The sequence below is a fragment of the Protomyctophum parallelum genome, assembly GCF_964188405.1.
Source record: "Protomyctophum parallelum genome assembly, chromosome: 16".
Taxonomy (NCBI): domain Eukaryota; kingdom Metazoa; phylum Chordata; class Actinopteri; order Myctophiformes; family Myctophidae; genus Protomyctophum; species Protomyctophum parallelum.
The window spans coordinates 48520442-48538932 of record NC_139711.1 but is presented as its reverse complement, the minus strand read 5'-3'; the positions used below and the strand labels follow the sequence as shown (position 1 = coordinate 48538932).

At 41.0% G+C, this 18491-nt stretch overlaps 2 protein-coding genes across 2 annotated transcripts in view; one reads left to right on the top strand and one right to left on the bottom strand.

Annotated features, from left to right (window-relative positions):
• LOC310873864 (transmembrane protein 216-like) overlaps nt 1–7685 on the top strand; it is a gene marked incomplete at its 5' end in the record, with an annotated part of 22828 nt that extends 15143 nt beyond the window's left edge. Inside the window, 2 exons of the mRNA XM_083786419.1 lie at nt 1014–1215; nt 7606–7685. Of these exons, the coding sequence (XP_083642545.1) occupies nt 1014–1215; nt 7606–7621 (218 nt within the window). The 3' untranslated portion in view covers nt 7622–7685. The remainder of the gene's footprint in view (nt 1–1013; nt 1216–7605) is intronic.
• A 1260-nt stretch (nt 7686–8945) lies between these two features.
• gm2a (ganglioside GM2 activator) lies at nt 8946–18325 on the bottom strand. The gene is made up of 4 exons (XM_083786573.1): nt 18203–18325; nt 17368–17520; nt 11411–11593; nt 8946–10610 (listed from the first exon to the last, which is right to left on the bottom strand). Exons 1-4 carry the CDS (start codon nt 18287–18289, stop codon nt 10428–10430), a joined length of 606 nt encoding a protein of 201 aa, XP_083642699.1. The 5' UTR covers nt 18290–18325; the 3' UTR covers nt 8946–10427.
• Between the last annotated feature and the right edge of the window lie 166 nt (nt 18326–18491).

Sequence of the window (18491 nt, the reverse complement as noted above, 5' to 3'; positions counted from 1 at the left end):
ACAGTTACTGTCTGTAAGAATGTGATGTTATTAGAATTAAAAACATGAACAGGTAGACTACAGTACAGTTACTGTCCCTGTCTGTAAGAATGTGATGTTATTAGAATTAAAAACATGAACAGGTAGACTACAGTACAGTTACTGTCCCTGTCTGTAAGAATGTGATGTTATTGGAATTAAAAACATGAACAGGTAGACTACAGTACAGTTACTGTCCCTGTCTGTAAGAATGTGATGTTATTAGAATAAAACATGAACAGGTAGACTACAGTACAGTTACTGTCCCTGTCTGTAAGAATGTGATGTTATTAGAATTAAAAACATGAACAGGTAGACTACAGTACAGTTACTGTCTGTAAGAAGGTGATGTTATTAGAATAAAACATGAACAGGTAGACTACAGTACAGTTACTGTCCCTGTCTGTAAGAATGTGATGTTATTAGAATTAAAAACATGAACAGGTAGACTACAGTACAGTTACTGTCCCTGTCTGTAAGAATGTGATGTTATTAGAATAAAACATGAACAGGTAGACTACAGTACAGTTACTGTCCCTGTCTGTAAGAATGTGATGTTATTAGAATTAAACATGAACAGGTAGACTACAGTACAGTTACTGTCCCTGCCTGTAAGAATGTGAATTATGTGACCAGAGCCATAGATTAAGACACAGTTACGACATTGAGGGGTCAGAAAAGAGAAAACTGGCTCAGAGGTCCATCCTGGGGATCAGAGGTCCATCCTGGGGCTCAGAGGTCCATCCTGGTGCTCAGAGGTCCATCCTGGGGCTCAGAGGTCCATCCTGGGGCTCAGAGGTCCATCCTGGGCCGTGGCTCAGCGGTCCATCCTGGGGCTCAGAGGTCCATCCTGGGGCTCAGAGGTCCATCCTGGGCCGTGGCTAACAAATGGATAGACAGAGCCGATTGGTTTCTAAACGTGGTCATTTCTTCTAAAGGCTACCTGCTGTGATTGGTTCCAATATAAACGTGCTCATTTCTCATTGGGTGCGCAGCTTCCAAAGGCAACCTGTGCGAGCGCTCCCTGGCCAGCGGCGTGTCCGTGTTGGTTCTGGCGCCCTCTGCTGCGCTGGCCGGGTACTACATGCTGCTGCAGACCTTCGTTCTGAGGCTGGAGATGATCCTGAACGCAGCGATGCTCTGCTTCTACTGTCTGGAGTTACTACTGGGACTGGTCTGTATCGTTACATTCTCTAGGTAAATATAACTGTTTACTACTGGGACTGGTCTGTATCGTTACATTCTCTAGGTAAATATAACTATTAATGCTCTGTTTCTACTGTAGAGTTATTACTGGGACTGGTCTGTATCGTTACGTTCTCTAGGTAAATATAACTGTTTCTACTGTAGAGTTACTACTGGGACTGGTCTGTATCGTTACATTCTCTAGGTAAATATAACTGTTTCTACTGTAGAGTTATTACTGGGACTGGTCTGTATCGTTACATTCTCTAGGTAAATATAACTGTTTCTACTGTAGAGTTACTACTGGGGCTGGTCTGTATCGTTACATTCTCTAGGTAAATATAACTGTTTCTACTGTAGAGTTACTACTGGGGCTGGTCTGTATCGTTACGTTCTCTAGGTAAATATAACTGTTTCTACTGTAGAGTTACTACTGGGACTGGTCTGTATCGTTACATTCTCTAGGTAAATATAACTGTTTCTACTGTAGAGTTACTACTGGGGCTGGTCTGTATCGTTACGTTCTCTAGGTAAATATAACTGTTAACTCTGTTTCTACTGTCTGGAGTTACTACTGGGACTGGTCTGTATCGTTACGTTCTCTAGGTAAATATAACTGTTTCTACTGTAGAGTTACTACTGGGACTGGTCTGTATCGTTACGTTCTCTAGGTAAATATAACTGTTTCTACTGTAGAGTTACTACTGGGACTGGTCTGTATCGTTACGTTCTCTAGGTAAATATAACTGTTAACTCTGTTTCTACTGTAGAGTTACTACTGGGACTGGTCTGTATCGTTACATTCTCTAGGTAAATATAACTGTTTCTACTGTAGAGTTACTACTGGGACTGGTCTGTATGGTTACATTCTCTAGGTAAATATAACTGTTTCTACTGTAGAGTTATTACTGGGACTGGTCAATATCGTTACATTCTCTAGGTAAATATAACTGTTTCTACTGTAGAGTTACTACTGGGACTGGTCTGTATCGTTACATTCTCTAGGTAAATATAACTGTTTCTACTGTAGAGTTATTACTGGGACTGGTCTGTATCGTTACATTCTCTAGGTAAATATAACTGTTTCTACTGTAGAGTTACTACTGGGACTGGTCTGTATCGTTACATTCTCTAGGTAAATATAACTGTTTCTACTGTAGAGTTACTACTGGGACTGGTCAATATCGTTACATTCTCTAGGTAAATATAACTATTAACTCTGTTTCTACTGTCTGGAGTTACTACTGGGACTGGTCTGTATGGTTACATTCTCTAGGTAAATATAACTGTTTCTACTGTAGAGTTATTACTGGGACTGGTCAATATCGTTACATTCTCTAGGTAAATATAACTGTTTCTACTGTAGAGTTATTACTGGGACTGGTCAATATCGTTACATTCTCTAGGTAAATATAACTGTTTCTACTGTAGAGTTATTACTGGGACTGGTCTGTATCGTTACATTCTCTAGGTAAATATAACTGTTTCTACTGTAGAGTTACTACTGGGACTGGTCTGTATCGTTACATTCTCTAGGTAAATATAACTGTTTCTACTGTAGAGTTATTACTGGGACTGGTCTGTATCGTTACATTCTCTAGGTAAATATAACTGTTTCTACTGTCTGGAGTTATTACTGGGACTGGTCAATATCGTTACATTCTCTAGGTAAATATAACTGTTTCTACTGTAGAGTTACTACTGGGACTGGTCTGTATGGTTACATTCTCTAGGTAAATATAACTGTTTCTACTGTCTGGAGTTATTACTGGGACTGGTCAATATCGTTACATTCTCTAGGTAAATATAACTGTTTCTACTGTAGAGTTACTACTGGGACTGGTCTGTATGGTTACATTCTCTAGGTAAATATAACTGTTTCTACTGTCTGGAGTTATTACTGGGACTGGTCAATATCGTTACATTCTCTAGGTAAATATAACTGTTTCTACTGTAGAGTTACTACTGGGACTGGTCTGTATCGTTACATTCTCTAGGTAAATATAACTGTTTCTACTGTCTGGAGTTATTACTGGGACTGGTCAATATCGTTACATTCTCTAGGTAAATATAACTGTTTCTACTGTCTGGAGTTATTACTGGGACTGGTCAATATCGTTACATTCTCTAGGTAAATATAACTGTTTCTACTGTAGAGTTACTACTGGGACTGGTCTGTATCGTTACATTCTCTAGGTAAATATAACTGTTTCTACTGTCTGGAGTTATTACTGGGACTGGTCTGTATCGTTACATTCTCTAGGTAAATATAACTGTTTCTACTGTAGAGTTACTACTGGGACTGGTCAATATCGTTACATTCTCTAGGTAAATATAACTGTTTCTACTGTCTGGAGTTATTACTGGGACTGGTCAATATCGTTACATTCTCTAGGTAAATATAACTGTTTCTACTGTCTGGAGTTATTACTGGGACTGGTCTGTATCGTTACATTCTCTAGGTAAATATAACTGTTTCTACTGTAGAGTTACTACTGGGACTGGTCTGTATCCTTACATTCTCTAGGTAAATATAACTGTTTCTACTGTAGAGTTACTACTGGGACTGGTCTGTATCCTTACATTCTCTAGGTAAATATAACTGTTTCTACTGTAGAGTTACTACTGGGACTGGTCTGTATCGTTACATTCTCTAGGTAAATATAACTGTTTCTACTGTAGAGTTATTACTGGGACTGGTCTGTATCGTTACGTTCTCTAGGTAAATATAACTGTTTCTACTGTCTGGAGTTATTACTGGGACTGGTCTGTATCGTTACATTCTCTAGGTAAATATAACTGTTTCTACTGTAGAGTTACTACTGGGACTGGTCTGTATCGTTACATTCTCTAGGTAAATATAACTGTTTCTACTGTCTGGAGTTACTACTGGGACTGGTCTGTATCGTTACATTCTCTAGGTAAATATAACTGTTTCTACTGTCTGGAGTTATTACTGGGGCTGGTCTGTATGGTTACATTCTCTAGGTAAATATAACTATTAACTCTGTTTCTACTGTAGAGTTACTACTGGGACTGGTCTGTATCGTTACATTCTCTAGGTAAATATAACTGTTTCTACTGTAGAGTTACTACTGGGACTGGTCTGTATGGTTACATTCTCTAGGTAAATATAACTGTTTCTACTGTCTGGAGTTATTACTGGGGCTGGTCTGTATGGTTACATTCTCTAGGTAAATATAACTGTTTCTACTGTCTGGAGTTATTACTGGGACTGGTCTGTATCGCTACATTCTCTAGGTAAATATAACTATTTCTACTGTCTGGAGTTACTACTGGGACTGGTCTGTATCGTTACATTCTCTAGGTAAATATAACTGTTTCTACTGTAGAGTTATTACTGGGACTGGTCTGTATCGTTACATTCTCTAGGTAAATATAACTGTTTCTACTGTCTGGAGTTACTACTGGGACTGGTCTGTATCGCTACATTCTCTAGGTAAATATAACTGTTTCTACTGTCTGGAGTTACTACTGGGACTGGTCTGTATGGTTACATTCTCTAGGTAAATATAACTGTTTCTACTGTAGAGTTATTACTGGGACTGGTCTGTATCGTTACATTCTCTAGGTAAATATAACTGTTTCTACTGTCTGGAGTTACTACTGGGACTGGTCTGTATCGTTACATTCTCTAGGTAAATATAACTGTTTCTACTGTCTGGGGTTATTACTGGGACTGGTCTGTATGGTTACATTCTCTAGGTAAATATAACTGTTTCTACTGTAGAGTTACTACTGGGACTGGTCTGTATCGTTACATTCTCTAGGTAAATATAACTATTAACTCTGCTTCTACTGTCTGGAGTTATTACTGGGACTGGTCTGTATCGTTACATTCTCTAGGTAAATATAACTGTTTCTACTGTCTGGAGTTATTACTGGGACTGGTCAATATCGTTACATTCTCTAGGTAAATATAACTATTAACCCATTCTGACCTGCAGGAACGATGTCTTCTAAATCCTGACAGTTTTCTGAAAAGCCTCATGAGGTCCATGTAGCTAGGTTAGAGACCACAGAAGACATGTAAATATGAAATAAATGCTTAAACATGTAGCTATAGGTGTAATGTTAGAGACCACAGAAGACATGTAAATATGAAATAAATGCTTAAACATGTAGCTAGGTGTAATGTTAGAGACCACAGAAGACATGTAAATATGAAATAAATGCTTAAACATGTAGCTATAGGTGTAATGTTAGAGACCACAGAAGACATGTAAATATGAAATAAATGCTTAAACATGTAGCTAGGTGTAATGTTAGAGACCACAGAAGACATGTAAATATGAAATAAATGCTTAAACATGTAGCTATAGGTGTAATGTTAGAGACCACAGAAGACATGTAAATATGAAATAAATGCTTAAACATGTAGCTATAGGTGTAATGTTAGAGACCACAGAAGACATGTAAATATGAAATAAATGCTTAAACATGTAGCTAGGTGTAATGTTAGAGACCACAGAAGACATGTAAATATGAAATAAATGCTTAAACATGTAGCTATAGGTGTAATGTTAGAGACCACAGAAGACATGTAAATATGAAATAAATGCTTAAACATGTAGCTAGGTGTAATGTTAGAGACCACAGAAGATATGTAAATATGAAATAAATGCTTAAACATGTAGCTATAGGTGTAATGTTAGAGACCACAGAAGACATGTAAATATGAAATAAATGCTTAAACATGTAGCTATAGGTGTAATGTTAGAGACCACAGAAGACATGTAAATATGAAATAAATGCTTAAACATGTAGCTAGGTGTAATGTTAGAGACCACAGAAGACATGTAAATATGAAATAAATGCTTAAACATGTAGCTATAGGTGTAATGTTAGAGACCACAGAAGACATGTAAATATGAAATAAATGCTTAAACATGTAGCTAGGTGTAATGTTAGAGACCACAGAAGATATGTAAATATGAAATAAATGCTTAAACATGTAGCTATAGGTGTAATGTTAGAGACCACAGAAGACATGTAAATATGAAATAAATGCTTAAACATGTAGCTAGGTGTAATGTTGGAGACCACAGAAGACATGTAAATATGAAATAAATGCTTAAACATGTAGCTATAGGTGTAATGTTAGAGACCACAGAAGACATGTAAATATGAAATAAATGCTTAAACATGTAGCTAGGTGTAATGTTGGAGTCCACAGAAGACATGTAAATATGAAATAAATGCTTAAACATGTAGGCAGCTAGGTGTAATGTTAGAGACCACAGAAGACATGTAAATATGAAATAAATGCTTAAACATGTAGCTAGGTGTAATGTTAGAGTCCACATAAGACATGTAAATATGAAATAAATGCTTAAACATGTAGCTAGGTGTAATGTTAGAGACCACAGAAGACATGTAAATATGAAATAAATGCTTAAACATGTAGCTAGGTGTAATGTTAGAGACCACAGAAGACATGTAAATATGAAATAAATGCTTAAACATGTAGCTATAGGTGTAATGTTAGAGACCACAGAAGACATGTAAATATGAAATAAATGCTTAAACATGTAGCTAGGTGTAATGTTAGAGACCACAGAAGACATGTAAATATGAAATAAATGCTTAAACATGTAGCTAGGTGTAATGTTAGAGACCACAGAAGACATGTAAATATGAAATAAATGCTTAAACATGTAGCTATAGGTGTAATGTTAGAGTCCACAGAAGACATGTAAATATGAAATAAATGCTTAAACATGTAGATAGGTGTAATGTTAGAGTTCCAGGGACACCGCAGAAACAAATATTTGAGCTAAAAACGAACGCTCTGAAAGAATATCATATTCAAACATTTGCAGCCACATTTTCAGGATTTTGCTAAAATAGCAGACCTACAAGCTCGTAGCGCGCTATAAGCTTGTAGATCTGCTATTTCTCAATAGCTAAAGTGTCCATTATTACCTTCTCTAGGTTTATAATATAACTATTATTATAAGATATCTCCAAAATGTCCAAGAAAACCTTATATTATAACAAAGCAATACAGCCTCATCAAAGTTGATGTTGTAACTTTATATATTGGCAATTACTTCCATGAGAGGGGGAGAGGTGGTGGAGTTAGTTGCTTTAGCAGACATTTTGAGGGTCCAATGGAGTTCAGAGGTTTTGTTCAAAGCACTTTTTACTACTTTCCACTGGTTCAATATTTTCCAAACAACACACAGACGTAAAGGGTGTTCAATAGCACTGATTTATGAAACAACACACAGACGTAAAGGGTGTTCAATAGCACTGATTTATGGAACAACACACAGACGTAAAGGGTGTTCAATAGCACTGATTTATGCCACAAAACAAAATCAAAATCATAATTTTTGTAATTATGTTGTTTTGTGTTTTTCTCTTTCTTTGTCGTAGGTCAAAAGTTTACTGAACAGTCGGAGATACGCCCACCGTTTGGAAGTCAGACCTCTACGCCCAACATTTGGAAGTTAGAGATACACCAAACGTTTGGTCATATTTTGTATATTTTTATATCGGTGTCCGTTGACAATGGATGGAGAACGGTGATGTACGATGATAATAGCGCCCCTCAGTTCACACGGGTGTGATTTATTTTTTTACTTTTGTAAAATAATAATTGTGTGTGTACAGTATCAAATAAAACAGTTTTAGTTTTAATGCATTGTGGAAAGTTCTACTGACTGGAGTGAATGACAGCTGTTATTATAATGTATAAAACAAGTACAGTATCAACATTTACACTTTAATATCGTCTCACTCGTAGCTTTCATAGTTGGAGCTTATTGCTTTGAAAACAACCAATCACAAGTTACAACACTGCAACATGAAGCAGGGTTTATGCACTCTGCAATGTGCCGTTATCACCACAGGGTGGCAGCAAAACCTAGATTTGGCTTATGTTTAACATTGAGCTTTAAAATCATTTTGTTTGTGTTGTGAGTGAGTTAGTGGTAGTAGAAATGGTACAAATACGACAACCTTGAACCTAGTATATCATTGTTAATTTTCATATTGGATCATTTTACCACTAACTGGCCAGATTGATCGAATATAAAAACGCCGGGACAACAACGCTCCACACGTCCCAAACTCTTCTCCCTTCTGGCTCCAAAACTGTGGAATGCACTTCCCATTGCAGTCAGAACTGCAGCATCACTCCCAATCTTCCGCCGTAGCCTGAAAACCCACCTTTTCAGACTCCATCATGGCCCTTAGCACTTACCCTAACCCCTTAGATAGCATTTCTGTTGGCTTAGATAGCATTTGACACAGACTTATAGCATGTTATGTAGACAGCACTATAATTGTATTGTATATAGTTATAGCACGCCATAGTACATATGTATAGCATAGTAGTAAATATGTATAGTTTATATGTATAGTGTATGTATAGTTTCATTATATAGATATTCCACTGTTACTTTCTTAGCTTACGCATGTTTCATGATATTGATAAATGCTTTTATGTGATGTATTCCCATGCTTTTGTTCTTGCTTAAATGTAAGTCGCTCTGGATTAAGAGCGTCTGCTAAATGCCTAAATTGTAAATTGTAAATTGTAATATTGAATACTTAATTCCTTAGCATATTATAACACTCCATCTTCAGACAGAAAGAATACAACTAGAGACATGATACAAGCTATATCTTTATTTTTAAACGGTACACTATTTAATATAAAAAAGATTCAGTAGCATGATTCTGTCTCAATGACATCTTAATAATCTAGATAAAACATGATTCTGTCTCAATGATCTAAATAAAATAAAACATGGTTCAGCACTTTAAATTCCCTCGTAAAATGATTGAAATTGAAATCATAGTTTAAAAAAAAGCCTTAATTTGCCTCAATTCATTAATTCAACATTAATACATTCATTAAAATAAAATAAAATAGCCAATCACCTCCCTGGATTCATCACAGCAGCAGTGAAACCAACCAATCACCTTCAGGCACTTTTACAGTATTAAGAAAAAATAAAATAATCAAAAAAATAAATCCTCACAATAATAATAATAATATTTACATCATTGTTAAAACTGTTTAGTAGCCAACAACGTCAAGACGTCTAATTGCCTATTAAGTAATGTTTTTTGTTTTTGTTTTTTTAATTCTTACATTTTTTTGAGAATTGGCACTCAGAGAATTGGCACTCAGAGCCTAAACTGGTGACCACCAGGTGGCGCTGAATTTAAAGAGCATGAACTGATTATACCACAATCTGTTTTTACATAGATTAGAAACACAAGCCTTGTGTTTTAGACACAGATATTGGTCTTAAAACCCTTTTCCCCATATTGGTCATATTTTAACCCTTTTCCCCATATATATTGGTCATATTTTAACCCTATATCGAGGTTTATCTTTGACAGTCAGAGCTCTTCTCTATATCGAGGTTTATCTTTGACAGTCAGAGCTCTTCTCTATATAGAGGTTTATCTTTGACAGTCAGAGCTCTTCTCTATATAGAGGTTTATCTTTGACAGTCAGAGCTCTTCTCTATATCGAGGTTTATCAACTAAATACCATCATTGTAAAAAAATGAATGCCAGGTTTTTAATCAGACCAGTGTGTGTCCCAGTGGAAACCTCGTATGGATCTGATCTCAGGTCAGAATGGGTTAATCAGACCAGTGTGTGTCCCAGTGGAAACCTCGTAATGGGTTAAGCTGTGCGCAGCCGAAGACGTGCTAGTTTCTAAACTAGTTTAGAAACTAGTTAGTTAGTTTTTTCTAAACTAGTTTAGAAACTAGTTTAGAAACTAGTTAGTTAGTTTTTTCTAAACTAGTTTAGAAACTAGTTTAGAAACTAGTTTAGAAACTAGTTCCTAGACTAGTTTCTAGACCGCGTCGGGGTGTTTATGGCTGTTGGAGTGAAGGGAGAATAGACTAGTTTCTAGATTAGTTTCTAGACTAGTTAGTAGACTAGTTCCTAGACTAGTTTCTAGACCGCGTCGGGGTGTTTATGGCTGTAGGAGTGAAGGGAGAATAGACTAGTTTCTAGATTAGTTTCTAGACTAGTTAGTAGACTAGTTCCTAGACTAGTTTCTAGACCGCGTCCTGGTGTTTATGGCTGTAGGAGTGAAGGGAGAATAGACTAGTTCCTAGACCGCGTCCTGGTGCTTCTGGCTGTAGGAGTGGAGGGAGAATAGACTAGTTCCTAGACCGCGTCCTGGTGCTTCTGGCTGTAGGAGTGGAGGGAGAATAGACTAGTTCCTAGACCGCGTCCTGGTGTTTATGGCTGTAGGAGTGCAGGGAGAACGCCACCTTGAGACAGCCCAGTTCCTTGTTGTCCTGATTACCCAGGGTGCCTTGCACTCGGTAGTTCCCGTTGGTCAGCCAATAGGGCAGGTCCATGTACGGCAGGTAGAAATCCGATTGGGGGAGAGAGTAGGTTCCCTGCCGGGCGAGAGAGAGAGAGAGGTTTAGGTCGTACTGTGTGTCGCTGTATGTGAGAGAGAGGTTTAACCCCTTTTGGTGTTTTAAAGCATCATGTTATGCTTTAGCTATTGCAAAATAGCAGATCTTAAAGCTCGTTGATCTGACCTCAGTGTCAGAATTTACAGCTTTAAAGGAGAATTCCTTTAACCATTCTGACCTGAGATCAGATTATAAAAATGTCTTCTACATCCTGACAGTTTTCTGAAAAAGCTATGTTTCTATGTCAGTCGTTCTTCGATTTTTCAAAAATAGCATATTTTTCAATAGCTAAAGCGTAGCATAATGCTAACACCAAAAGGGGTTCCCGCCCCAAAATGGGTTAATGCAACAATAAGTCATTAAAGGGGCGGTGTTCCCATTAACTTACCGCCTTAAAGGGGCAGTGTTCCCATTAACTTACCGCCTTAAAGGGGCAGTGGTCCCATTAACTTACCGCCTTAAAGGGGCGGTGTTCCCATTAACTTACCGCCTTAAAGGGGCGGTGTCCCCATTAACTTACCGCCTTGAAGGGGCAGTGTCCCATTAACTTACCGCCTTGAAGGGGCAGTGTCCCATTAACTTACCGCCTTAAAGGGGCGGTGTTCCCATTAACTTACCGCCTTAAAGGGACAGTGGCCCATTAACTTACCGCCTTAAAGGGGAAGTGGCCCATTAACTTACCGCCTTAAAGGGGCGGTGTCCCCATTAACTTACCGCCTTAAAGGGGCAGTGTCCCATTAACTTACCGCCTTAAAGGGGCAGTGTTCCCATTAACTTACCGCCTTAAAGGGGCAGTGGCAGGGCAGGCCGTAGGTATGCAGCGGCTCGGGGCAGTCCTGACCAGGGGGAACCAGCAGGGACAGTAGAGAGCAGGCGTCTGGGTAATGACAGCTCCCCAAGTCCTCCAGACAGGGAACCTTCACCCAGAACCCCGCCACCTCCTTCTCTAGGGTCACGTTGACCTGGGGGGGAGAGGGAGAGGGAGAAAGGTCATTAACACACCTAGAACCCTGTGACCTCCTTCTCTAGGGTCACGTTGACCTGGGGGGGAGAGAGAAAGGTCATTAACACACCCAGAACCCTGTGACCTCCTTCTCTAGGGTCACGTTGACCTGGGGGGGGGGAGGGGGAGAAAGGTCATCAACACACCCAGAACCCTGTGACCTCCTTCTCTAGGGTCACGTTGACTTGGGGGGGAGAGGGAGTGGGAGAAAGGTCATTAACACACCCAGAACCCTGTGACCTCCTTCTCTAGGGTCACGTTGACCTGGGGGGGAGAGAGAAAGGTCATTAACACACCCAGAACCCTGCGACCTCCTTCTCTAGGGTCACGTTGACCTGGGGGGGAGAGAGAAAGGTTATTAACACACCCAGAACCCTGCGACCTCCTTCTCTAGGGTCACGTTGACCTGGGGGGGAGAGAGAAAGGTTATTAACACACCCAGAACCCTGCGACCTCCTTCTCTAGGGTCACGTTGACCTGGGGGGGAGAGGGAGAGGGAGAAAGGTCATTAACACACCCAGAACCCTGCGACCTCCTTCTCTAGGGTCACGTTGACCTGGGGGGGAGAGGGAGAGAGAGAAAGGTCATTAACACACCCAGAACCCTGTGACCTCCTTCTCTAGGGTCACGTTGACCTGGGGGGGAGAGGGAGAGAGAGAAAGGTCATTAACACACCCAGAACCCTGTGACCTCCTTCTCTAGGGTCACGTTGACCTGGGGGGGAGAGGGAGAGGGAGAAAGGTCATTAACACACCCAGAACCCTGTGACCTCCTTCTCTAGGGTCACGTTGACCTGGGGGGGAGGGGGAGAAAGGTCATTAACACACCTAGAACCCTGTGACCTTTTTCTAGGGTCACGTTGACCTTGGGGGGAGAGAGAAAGTCATTAACACACCCAGAACCCTGCGACCTCCTTCTCTAGGGTCACGTTGACCTGGGGGTGAGGGAGGAGAGAGAGAGAGAGACAGACAGAGAGGGAGGTCATTTTTCCTCAAAGTCAACGGATGGACAAAAGACCTCTTCAGTCTGACCTCATTCTCCATAATGCAGACCGCAGCCATCCAACCATATAAGGTCATGATGGCAAGGTGCAACTTCCCATAGGCAGCCCAGTCATCCAATCAGAGAAGTCCTATCTAATTGTATTAAACAACGTTAAACTAACATTGCAGCTGTACGGAAACAAACAAACACTTTGAGGACAGAAAGAGTATAATTCGAGCTAATTATCGTCTTTTTATCGTGTTTGTTTCATAAAAATCCACCGTAGACATGTTATGAGCTATACTTCCTGTCCTTGTTGTAGGTGATTATTTATCTAAGTAGATAGATCTTTAATTGTCATTAATTGCAACGTGTACAACGAAATCAAAAGTGCCAACCGATCAGTTCATCCTAAAACAAAACACACATGACTTCATGTTATTGCACAACCCCTGTTATTGCACTATAGGCATATATATATATTTATTGCACAAACATGTAATTGTAGCTGTTATCGCACAACCCCTGTAGCACTAATGCACAAACATGTAATTGTAGCTGTTATCGCACAACTCCTGTAGCACTAATGCACAAACATGTAATTGTAGCTGTTATGGCACAACAAGCCCTTATTGCACGTTAAGACAGCAGAAAAGAACAAAAACATGTGTCGCAACAACGGCTCATTTCTTAGCAGCATTGAGTGCAACTACCGCTGTGGGATAGAAGCTGTTCCTGGATCTGTTGGTCCCTGACAGAGTGATCACCGCTGTGGGATAGAAGCTGTTCCTGGATCTGTTGGTCCCTGACAGAGTGATCACCGCTGTGGGATAGAAGCTGTTCCTGGATCTGTTGGTCCCTGAACAGAGTGATCAAGGTCCCTCATGTACCTTGAATGATCACTCTGTAAGTGGTGCAGTTTGGAAGCGCTCGTTAGATATCACTCGACTGCCCTCATGTGTACCACCTGCTTTGAATTAGCACAGAACGCAGGAGGCAAGCAGGACGCTGCTTTAGTCAAAACGAGCGCTTCCAAACTCTGATGGAAACATGGCCGCCGGCCGCAAAATGGTCCATATTTTATTATTTTTCAATTCAAACTTTATTCAAGACACTCACAGGGGGGTCCATAGGGCGGAGCACATGAAACATAAAAACACAAAAGGAAACAAACTGTAAATAAACAAAGCATAAACAAACAAACAGGGGGGGGGGGACTTATCTCTGTACATACAGGCTAGAACGCCAGTGGCTCCACAGCTTAGTTGATAGTCTAACAGAGCTCTTAGCAGGGTTAGAATGTGATGCACAGCTTAGTTGATAGTCTAACAGAGCTCTTAGCAGGGTTAGAATGTGACGCACAGCTTAGTTGATAGTCTAACAGAGCTCTTAGCAGGGTTAGAATGTGATGCACAGCTTAGTTGATAGTCTGACAGAGCTCTTAGCAGGGTTAGAATGAGATGCACAGCTTAGTTGATAGTCTAACAGAGCTCTTAGCAGGGTTAGAATGAGATGCACAGCTTAGTTGATAGTCTAACAGAGCTCTTAGCAGGGTTAGAATGTGATGCACAGCTTAGTTGATAGTCTAACAGAGCTCTTAGCAGGGTTAGAATGTGATGCACAGCTTAGTTGATAGTCTAACAGAGCTCTTAGCAGGGTTAGAATGTGATGCAACGATGCTGTTCTCAGAGCCTGTTAACCTGCACATAAATCTATACATCAGGTTTCGTAGCACAGCGGGGCTACAGTGGGTACATTTTATTTCTACAAACATTGGACTGGCACTACAGCATTGTGGGGCTTTGAGCAGCGGTCTCATGCAGTCATTATAACGCCACTGTCATTTTACAGTATGCTGGAAGTAACACCATATCTCCTTCCTGAAGGCAGCAGCCTATATTCTCCATACAACACATGGCTAGTATTAGAGGTGATATTGTGAGGAGTTAGTTGGTTTGTGATCAACACAGTGAGTGAGGAGTTGAAGGTTCACAGCAGACTGCTGAGGTCAGGATGTCGATAGTTCTTATCTAGTTGTCTAGTAGCTGTTATTGTCTTATTGTATAGCACTTACCCCACCCCCTTAGATAGCATTTCTGTAGACGTAGATAGCATCTGATACAGACTTATAGCATGTTATGTAGACAGCACTATAATTGCATTGTATATAGTCATAGCACGCCATAGTACATATGTATAGCATAGTAGTATATATATATAGTTTATATGTATAGTCTCATAATATAGATATTCCACTGTTACTTTCTTAGCTTACGCATGTTTCATGATAAATGTTTTTATGTGATGTATTCCCATGCTTTTGTTCTTGATTATTGTAAGTCGCTCTGGATTAAGAGCGTCTGCTAAATGCCTAAATTGTAAATTGTATTGTCATAATGGACCCGAGACCAGATTCTACAAATGTCTTCTACATCATGACAGTTTTCTGAAAAAGCCTCATGTTTGTTTCTACATGTCGGAGTAGACATGTTGGTTCAAATTTAGAGGAAGCTAAACTTTTAACTGATTTTCACAACACGAACCCAGACGGTTTTCACTTCCTCAGTCTCTACTCAAATAAACCTGTCACTTCCTGTTTTTCTACTCCAATAAGCCACTGTAAACATGCATTTTAACCCATTCAAGACATGAAGCCCGTTTGGTGTTTTAAGCATCATGTTATACCTTTAGCTATTGAAAAATAGCAGACCTACAAGCTCGTAGCGCGCCACCGAGTGGCGCGCTACGAGCTTGTAGGTCTGCTATTTTTGAAAAATTGTGAAAATGTGTTGCAAATCTTTGAATATATATTCTTTCAGAGCGAACGTTTTAAACTCAAATCTTTGCTTCTGAGAGCGTTCCTAGCTCCCGACAGGATCCACCGGGAGAATCTAGACGCAGCTGCGCGACATGAGACTAATTAATTAGAGCGACAGAGAGAGAGGTGTGTGTGTGTGTGTGTGTGTGTGTACGTGTGTGTGTGTGTGCGTCAATTTAACAAAGGTGCAGACGATCAGAAATCGAGTGATCGACGTTTGCGCTGCTCTATGTCAAAAGAAAATCTCCCTGGAAATAAAAACGCCTGGATTTCCGAGGCTAGGGGGTCTCTGTGTTGTAAGAGTTAATTGTCCTTTGTTGAACTGAAACTCACATGATTAGCAGCATGAACGCACAGCCTGCCCCAAGGGGGGCCAGTTCCAACTGGTTTCACCAAACACATGAACGCACAGCCTGCCCCAAGAGGGGCCAGTTCCAACTGGTTTCACCAAACACATGAACGCACAGCCTGCCCCATTAAGGGGCCAGTTCCAACTGGTTTCACCAAACACATGAACGCACAGCCTGCCCCATTAAGGGGCCAGTTCCAACTGGTTTCACCAAACACATGAACGCACAGCCTGCCCCATTAAGGGGCCAGTTCCAACTGGTTTCACCAAACACATGAACGCACAGCCTGCCCCATTAAGGGGCCAGTTCCAACTGGTTTCACCAAACACATGAACGCACAGCCTGCCCCAAGAGGGGCCAGTTCCAACTGGTTTCACCAAACACATGAACGCACAGCCTGCCCCATTAAGGGGCCAGTTCCAACTGGTTTCACCAAACACATGAACGCACAGCCTGCCCCAAGAGGGGCCAGTTCCAACTGGTTTCACCAAACACATGAACGCACAGCCTGCCCCAAGGGGGGCAGTTTCAACTGGTTTCACCAAACACATGAACGCACAGCCTGCCCCAAGAGGGGCCAGTTCCAACTGGTTTCACCAAACAACAACTAGAACTGCACGCTGTCGACCAGCTCTATGGTCCAGAGACTATAGCTGTCTCTGGTCCATAGCTCTAATACCGTGACCTCTGGACCATAGCTCTAATACCGTGACCTCTGGTCCATAGCTCTGGTCCATAGCTCTAATACCGTGACCTCTGGTCCATAGCTCTGGTCCATAGCTCTAATACCGTGACCTCTGGTCCATAGCTCTGGTCCATAGCTCTAATACCGTGACCTCTGGTCCATAGCTCTGGTCCATAGCTCTAATACCGTGACCTCTGGTCCATAGCTCTAATACCGTGACCTCTGGTCCATAGCTCTGGTCCATAGCTCTAATACCGTGACCTCTGGTCCATAGCTCTAATACCGTGACCTCTGGTCCATAGCTCTGGTCCATAGCTCTAATACCGTGACCTCTGATCCATAGCTCTAATACCGTGACCTCTGGTCCATAGCTCTAATACCGTGACCTCTGGTCCATAGTTCTAATACCGTTGCATCCAGAGCTATGGACCAGAGCTAGTCTCTGGAGACAGACTATTGGCTGACTAACGTAGAGGGCGCCGTTTCTCCTTTATTTCCCCGACGGCTTCTCAGATTGCTCTGAAACTACAGATGTTTGTTTTATTATCTCTGAAACTACAGATGTTTGTTTTATTATCTCTGAAACTACAGATGTTTGTTTTGTTCTTCTCAGATTGCTCTGAAACTACAGATGTTTGTTTTTTTCTCCTATAACAATTTCACAAATACAACAGAGTAGTTCCACAACAACAGACAGACAGACAGACAGACAGACAGGTGTCTTACGGCCAGAGGGGCAGACAGACAGACAGACAGACAGACAGACAGGTGTCTTACGGCCAGAGGGGCAGACAGACAGACAGACAGACAGACAGACAGACAGACAGACAGACAGACAGACAGACAGACAGACAGACAGACAGACAGACAGACAGACAGACAGACAGGTGTCTTACAGCCAGAGGGGCAGACAGCTCCACGGAGGTGGAGCCAGAGGCGGCGGCGTTCAGGTCTCCGGGGATGCTGATTGGATCAGGGGAGATGCTCAGAGTCTTCATGGAGGCCGGCGCGTCCGGTTGGCCGCAGTTCTTCCAATCGAAACGCAGGAGCTGCATGACATCACAACACAACACTTTTTCACTGTGCACTTTCACAGGACTGTCTACCACCATTACAAAGTGTAGTTTTAACTGTGCACTTTCACAGGACTGTCTACCACCATTACAAAGTGTAGTTTTCACCGTGCACTTTCACAGGACTGTCTACCACCATTACAAAGTGTAGTTTTAACTGTGCACTTTCACAGGGCTGTCTACCACCATTACAAAGTGTAGTTTTAACTGTGCACTTTCACAGGGCTGTCTGTCACCATTACAAAGTGTAGTTTTAACTGTGCACTTTCACAGGGCTGTCTGTCACCATTACAAAGTGTAGTTTTAACTGTGCACTTTCACAGGGCTGTCTGTCACCATTACAAAGTGTAGTTTTACACTGTGCACTTTCACAGGGCTGTCTGCCACCATTACAAAGTGTAGTTTTAACTGTGCACTTTCACAGCACTGTCTGCCACCATTACAAAGTTATATGTAGTTTCCACTGTGCACTTTCACAGGGCTCTGCCACCATTACAAAGTGTAGTTTTCACTGTGCACTTTCACATAAACATATATATATATAAATGTTTACAGTGTTTATAAACACATATAGATATAAATGTTTACAGTGAATATAAACATATAGATATCAATGTTTACAGTGAATATAAACACAAAGATATATCATAATGTTTACCTTGACATTTGAGCTCTTCTTGCTGTAGAATTTACAGTTGGACAATCCAAAAACACACAACAACAACAACAACGCAAACAGCCTCATGGTTAATGGTTGTGTGCGAACTGATCACTGTTGTTGTGTTTTTAAGCAGAATCACTGAAGCAAAGTTTATAAAGGTGGAGTCATCTCATGATCCCATGGCCTGGAAGGGACGCAGCGAGCTGGTTGGTTGGTTGGGGTCATCTCATCCCATGGCCCGGAGGGACGAAGCGAGCTAATTGGTTGGTTGGAGTCATCTCATCCC

What these genes read in the sequence shown, in the direction of transcription:
- gm2a (XM_083786573.1), bottom strand. Translation starts at nt 18,289, where the DNA reads ATGAGGCTGTTTGCGTTGTTGTTGTTGTTGTGTGTTTTTGGATTGTCC. An exon ending in AGCTGTCTGCCCCTCTGGCT is followed by an intron (nt 11,594 to 17,367) that starts GTAAGACACCTG and finishes TCTCCCCCCCAG; the next exon opens with GTCAACGTGACCCTAGAGAA. An exon ending in GCCACTGCCCCTTTAAGGCG is followed by an intron (nt 10,611 to 11,410) that starts GTAAGTTAATGG and finishes CTCGCCCGGCAG; the next exon opens with GGAACCTACTCTCTCCCCCA.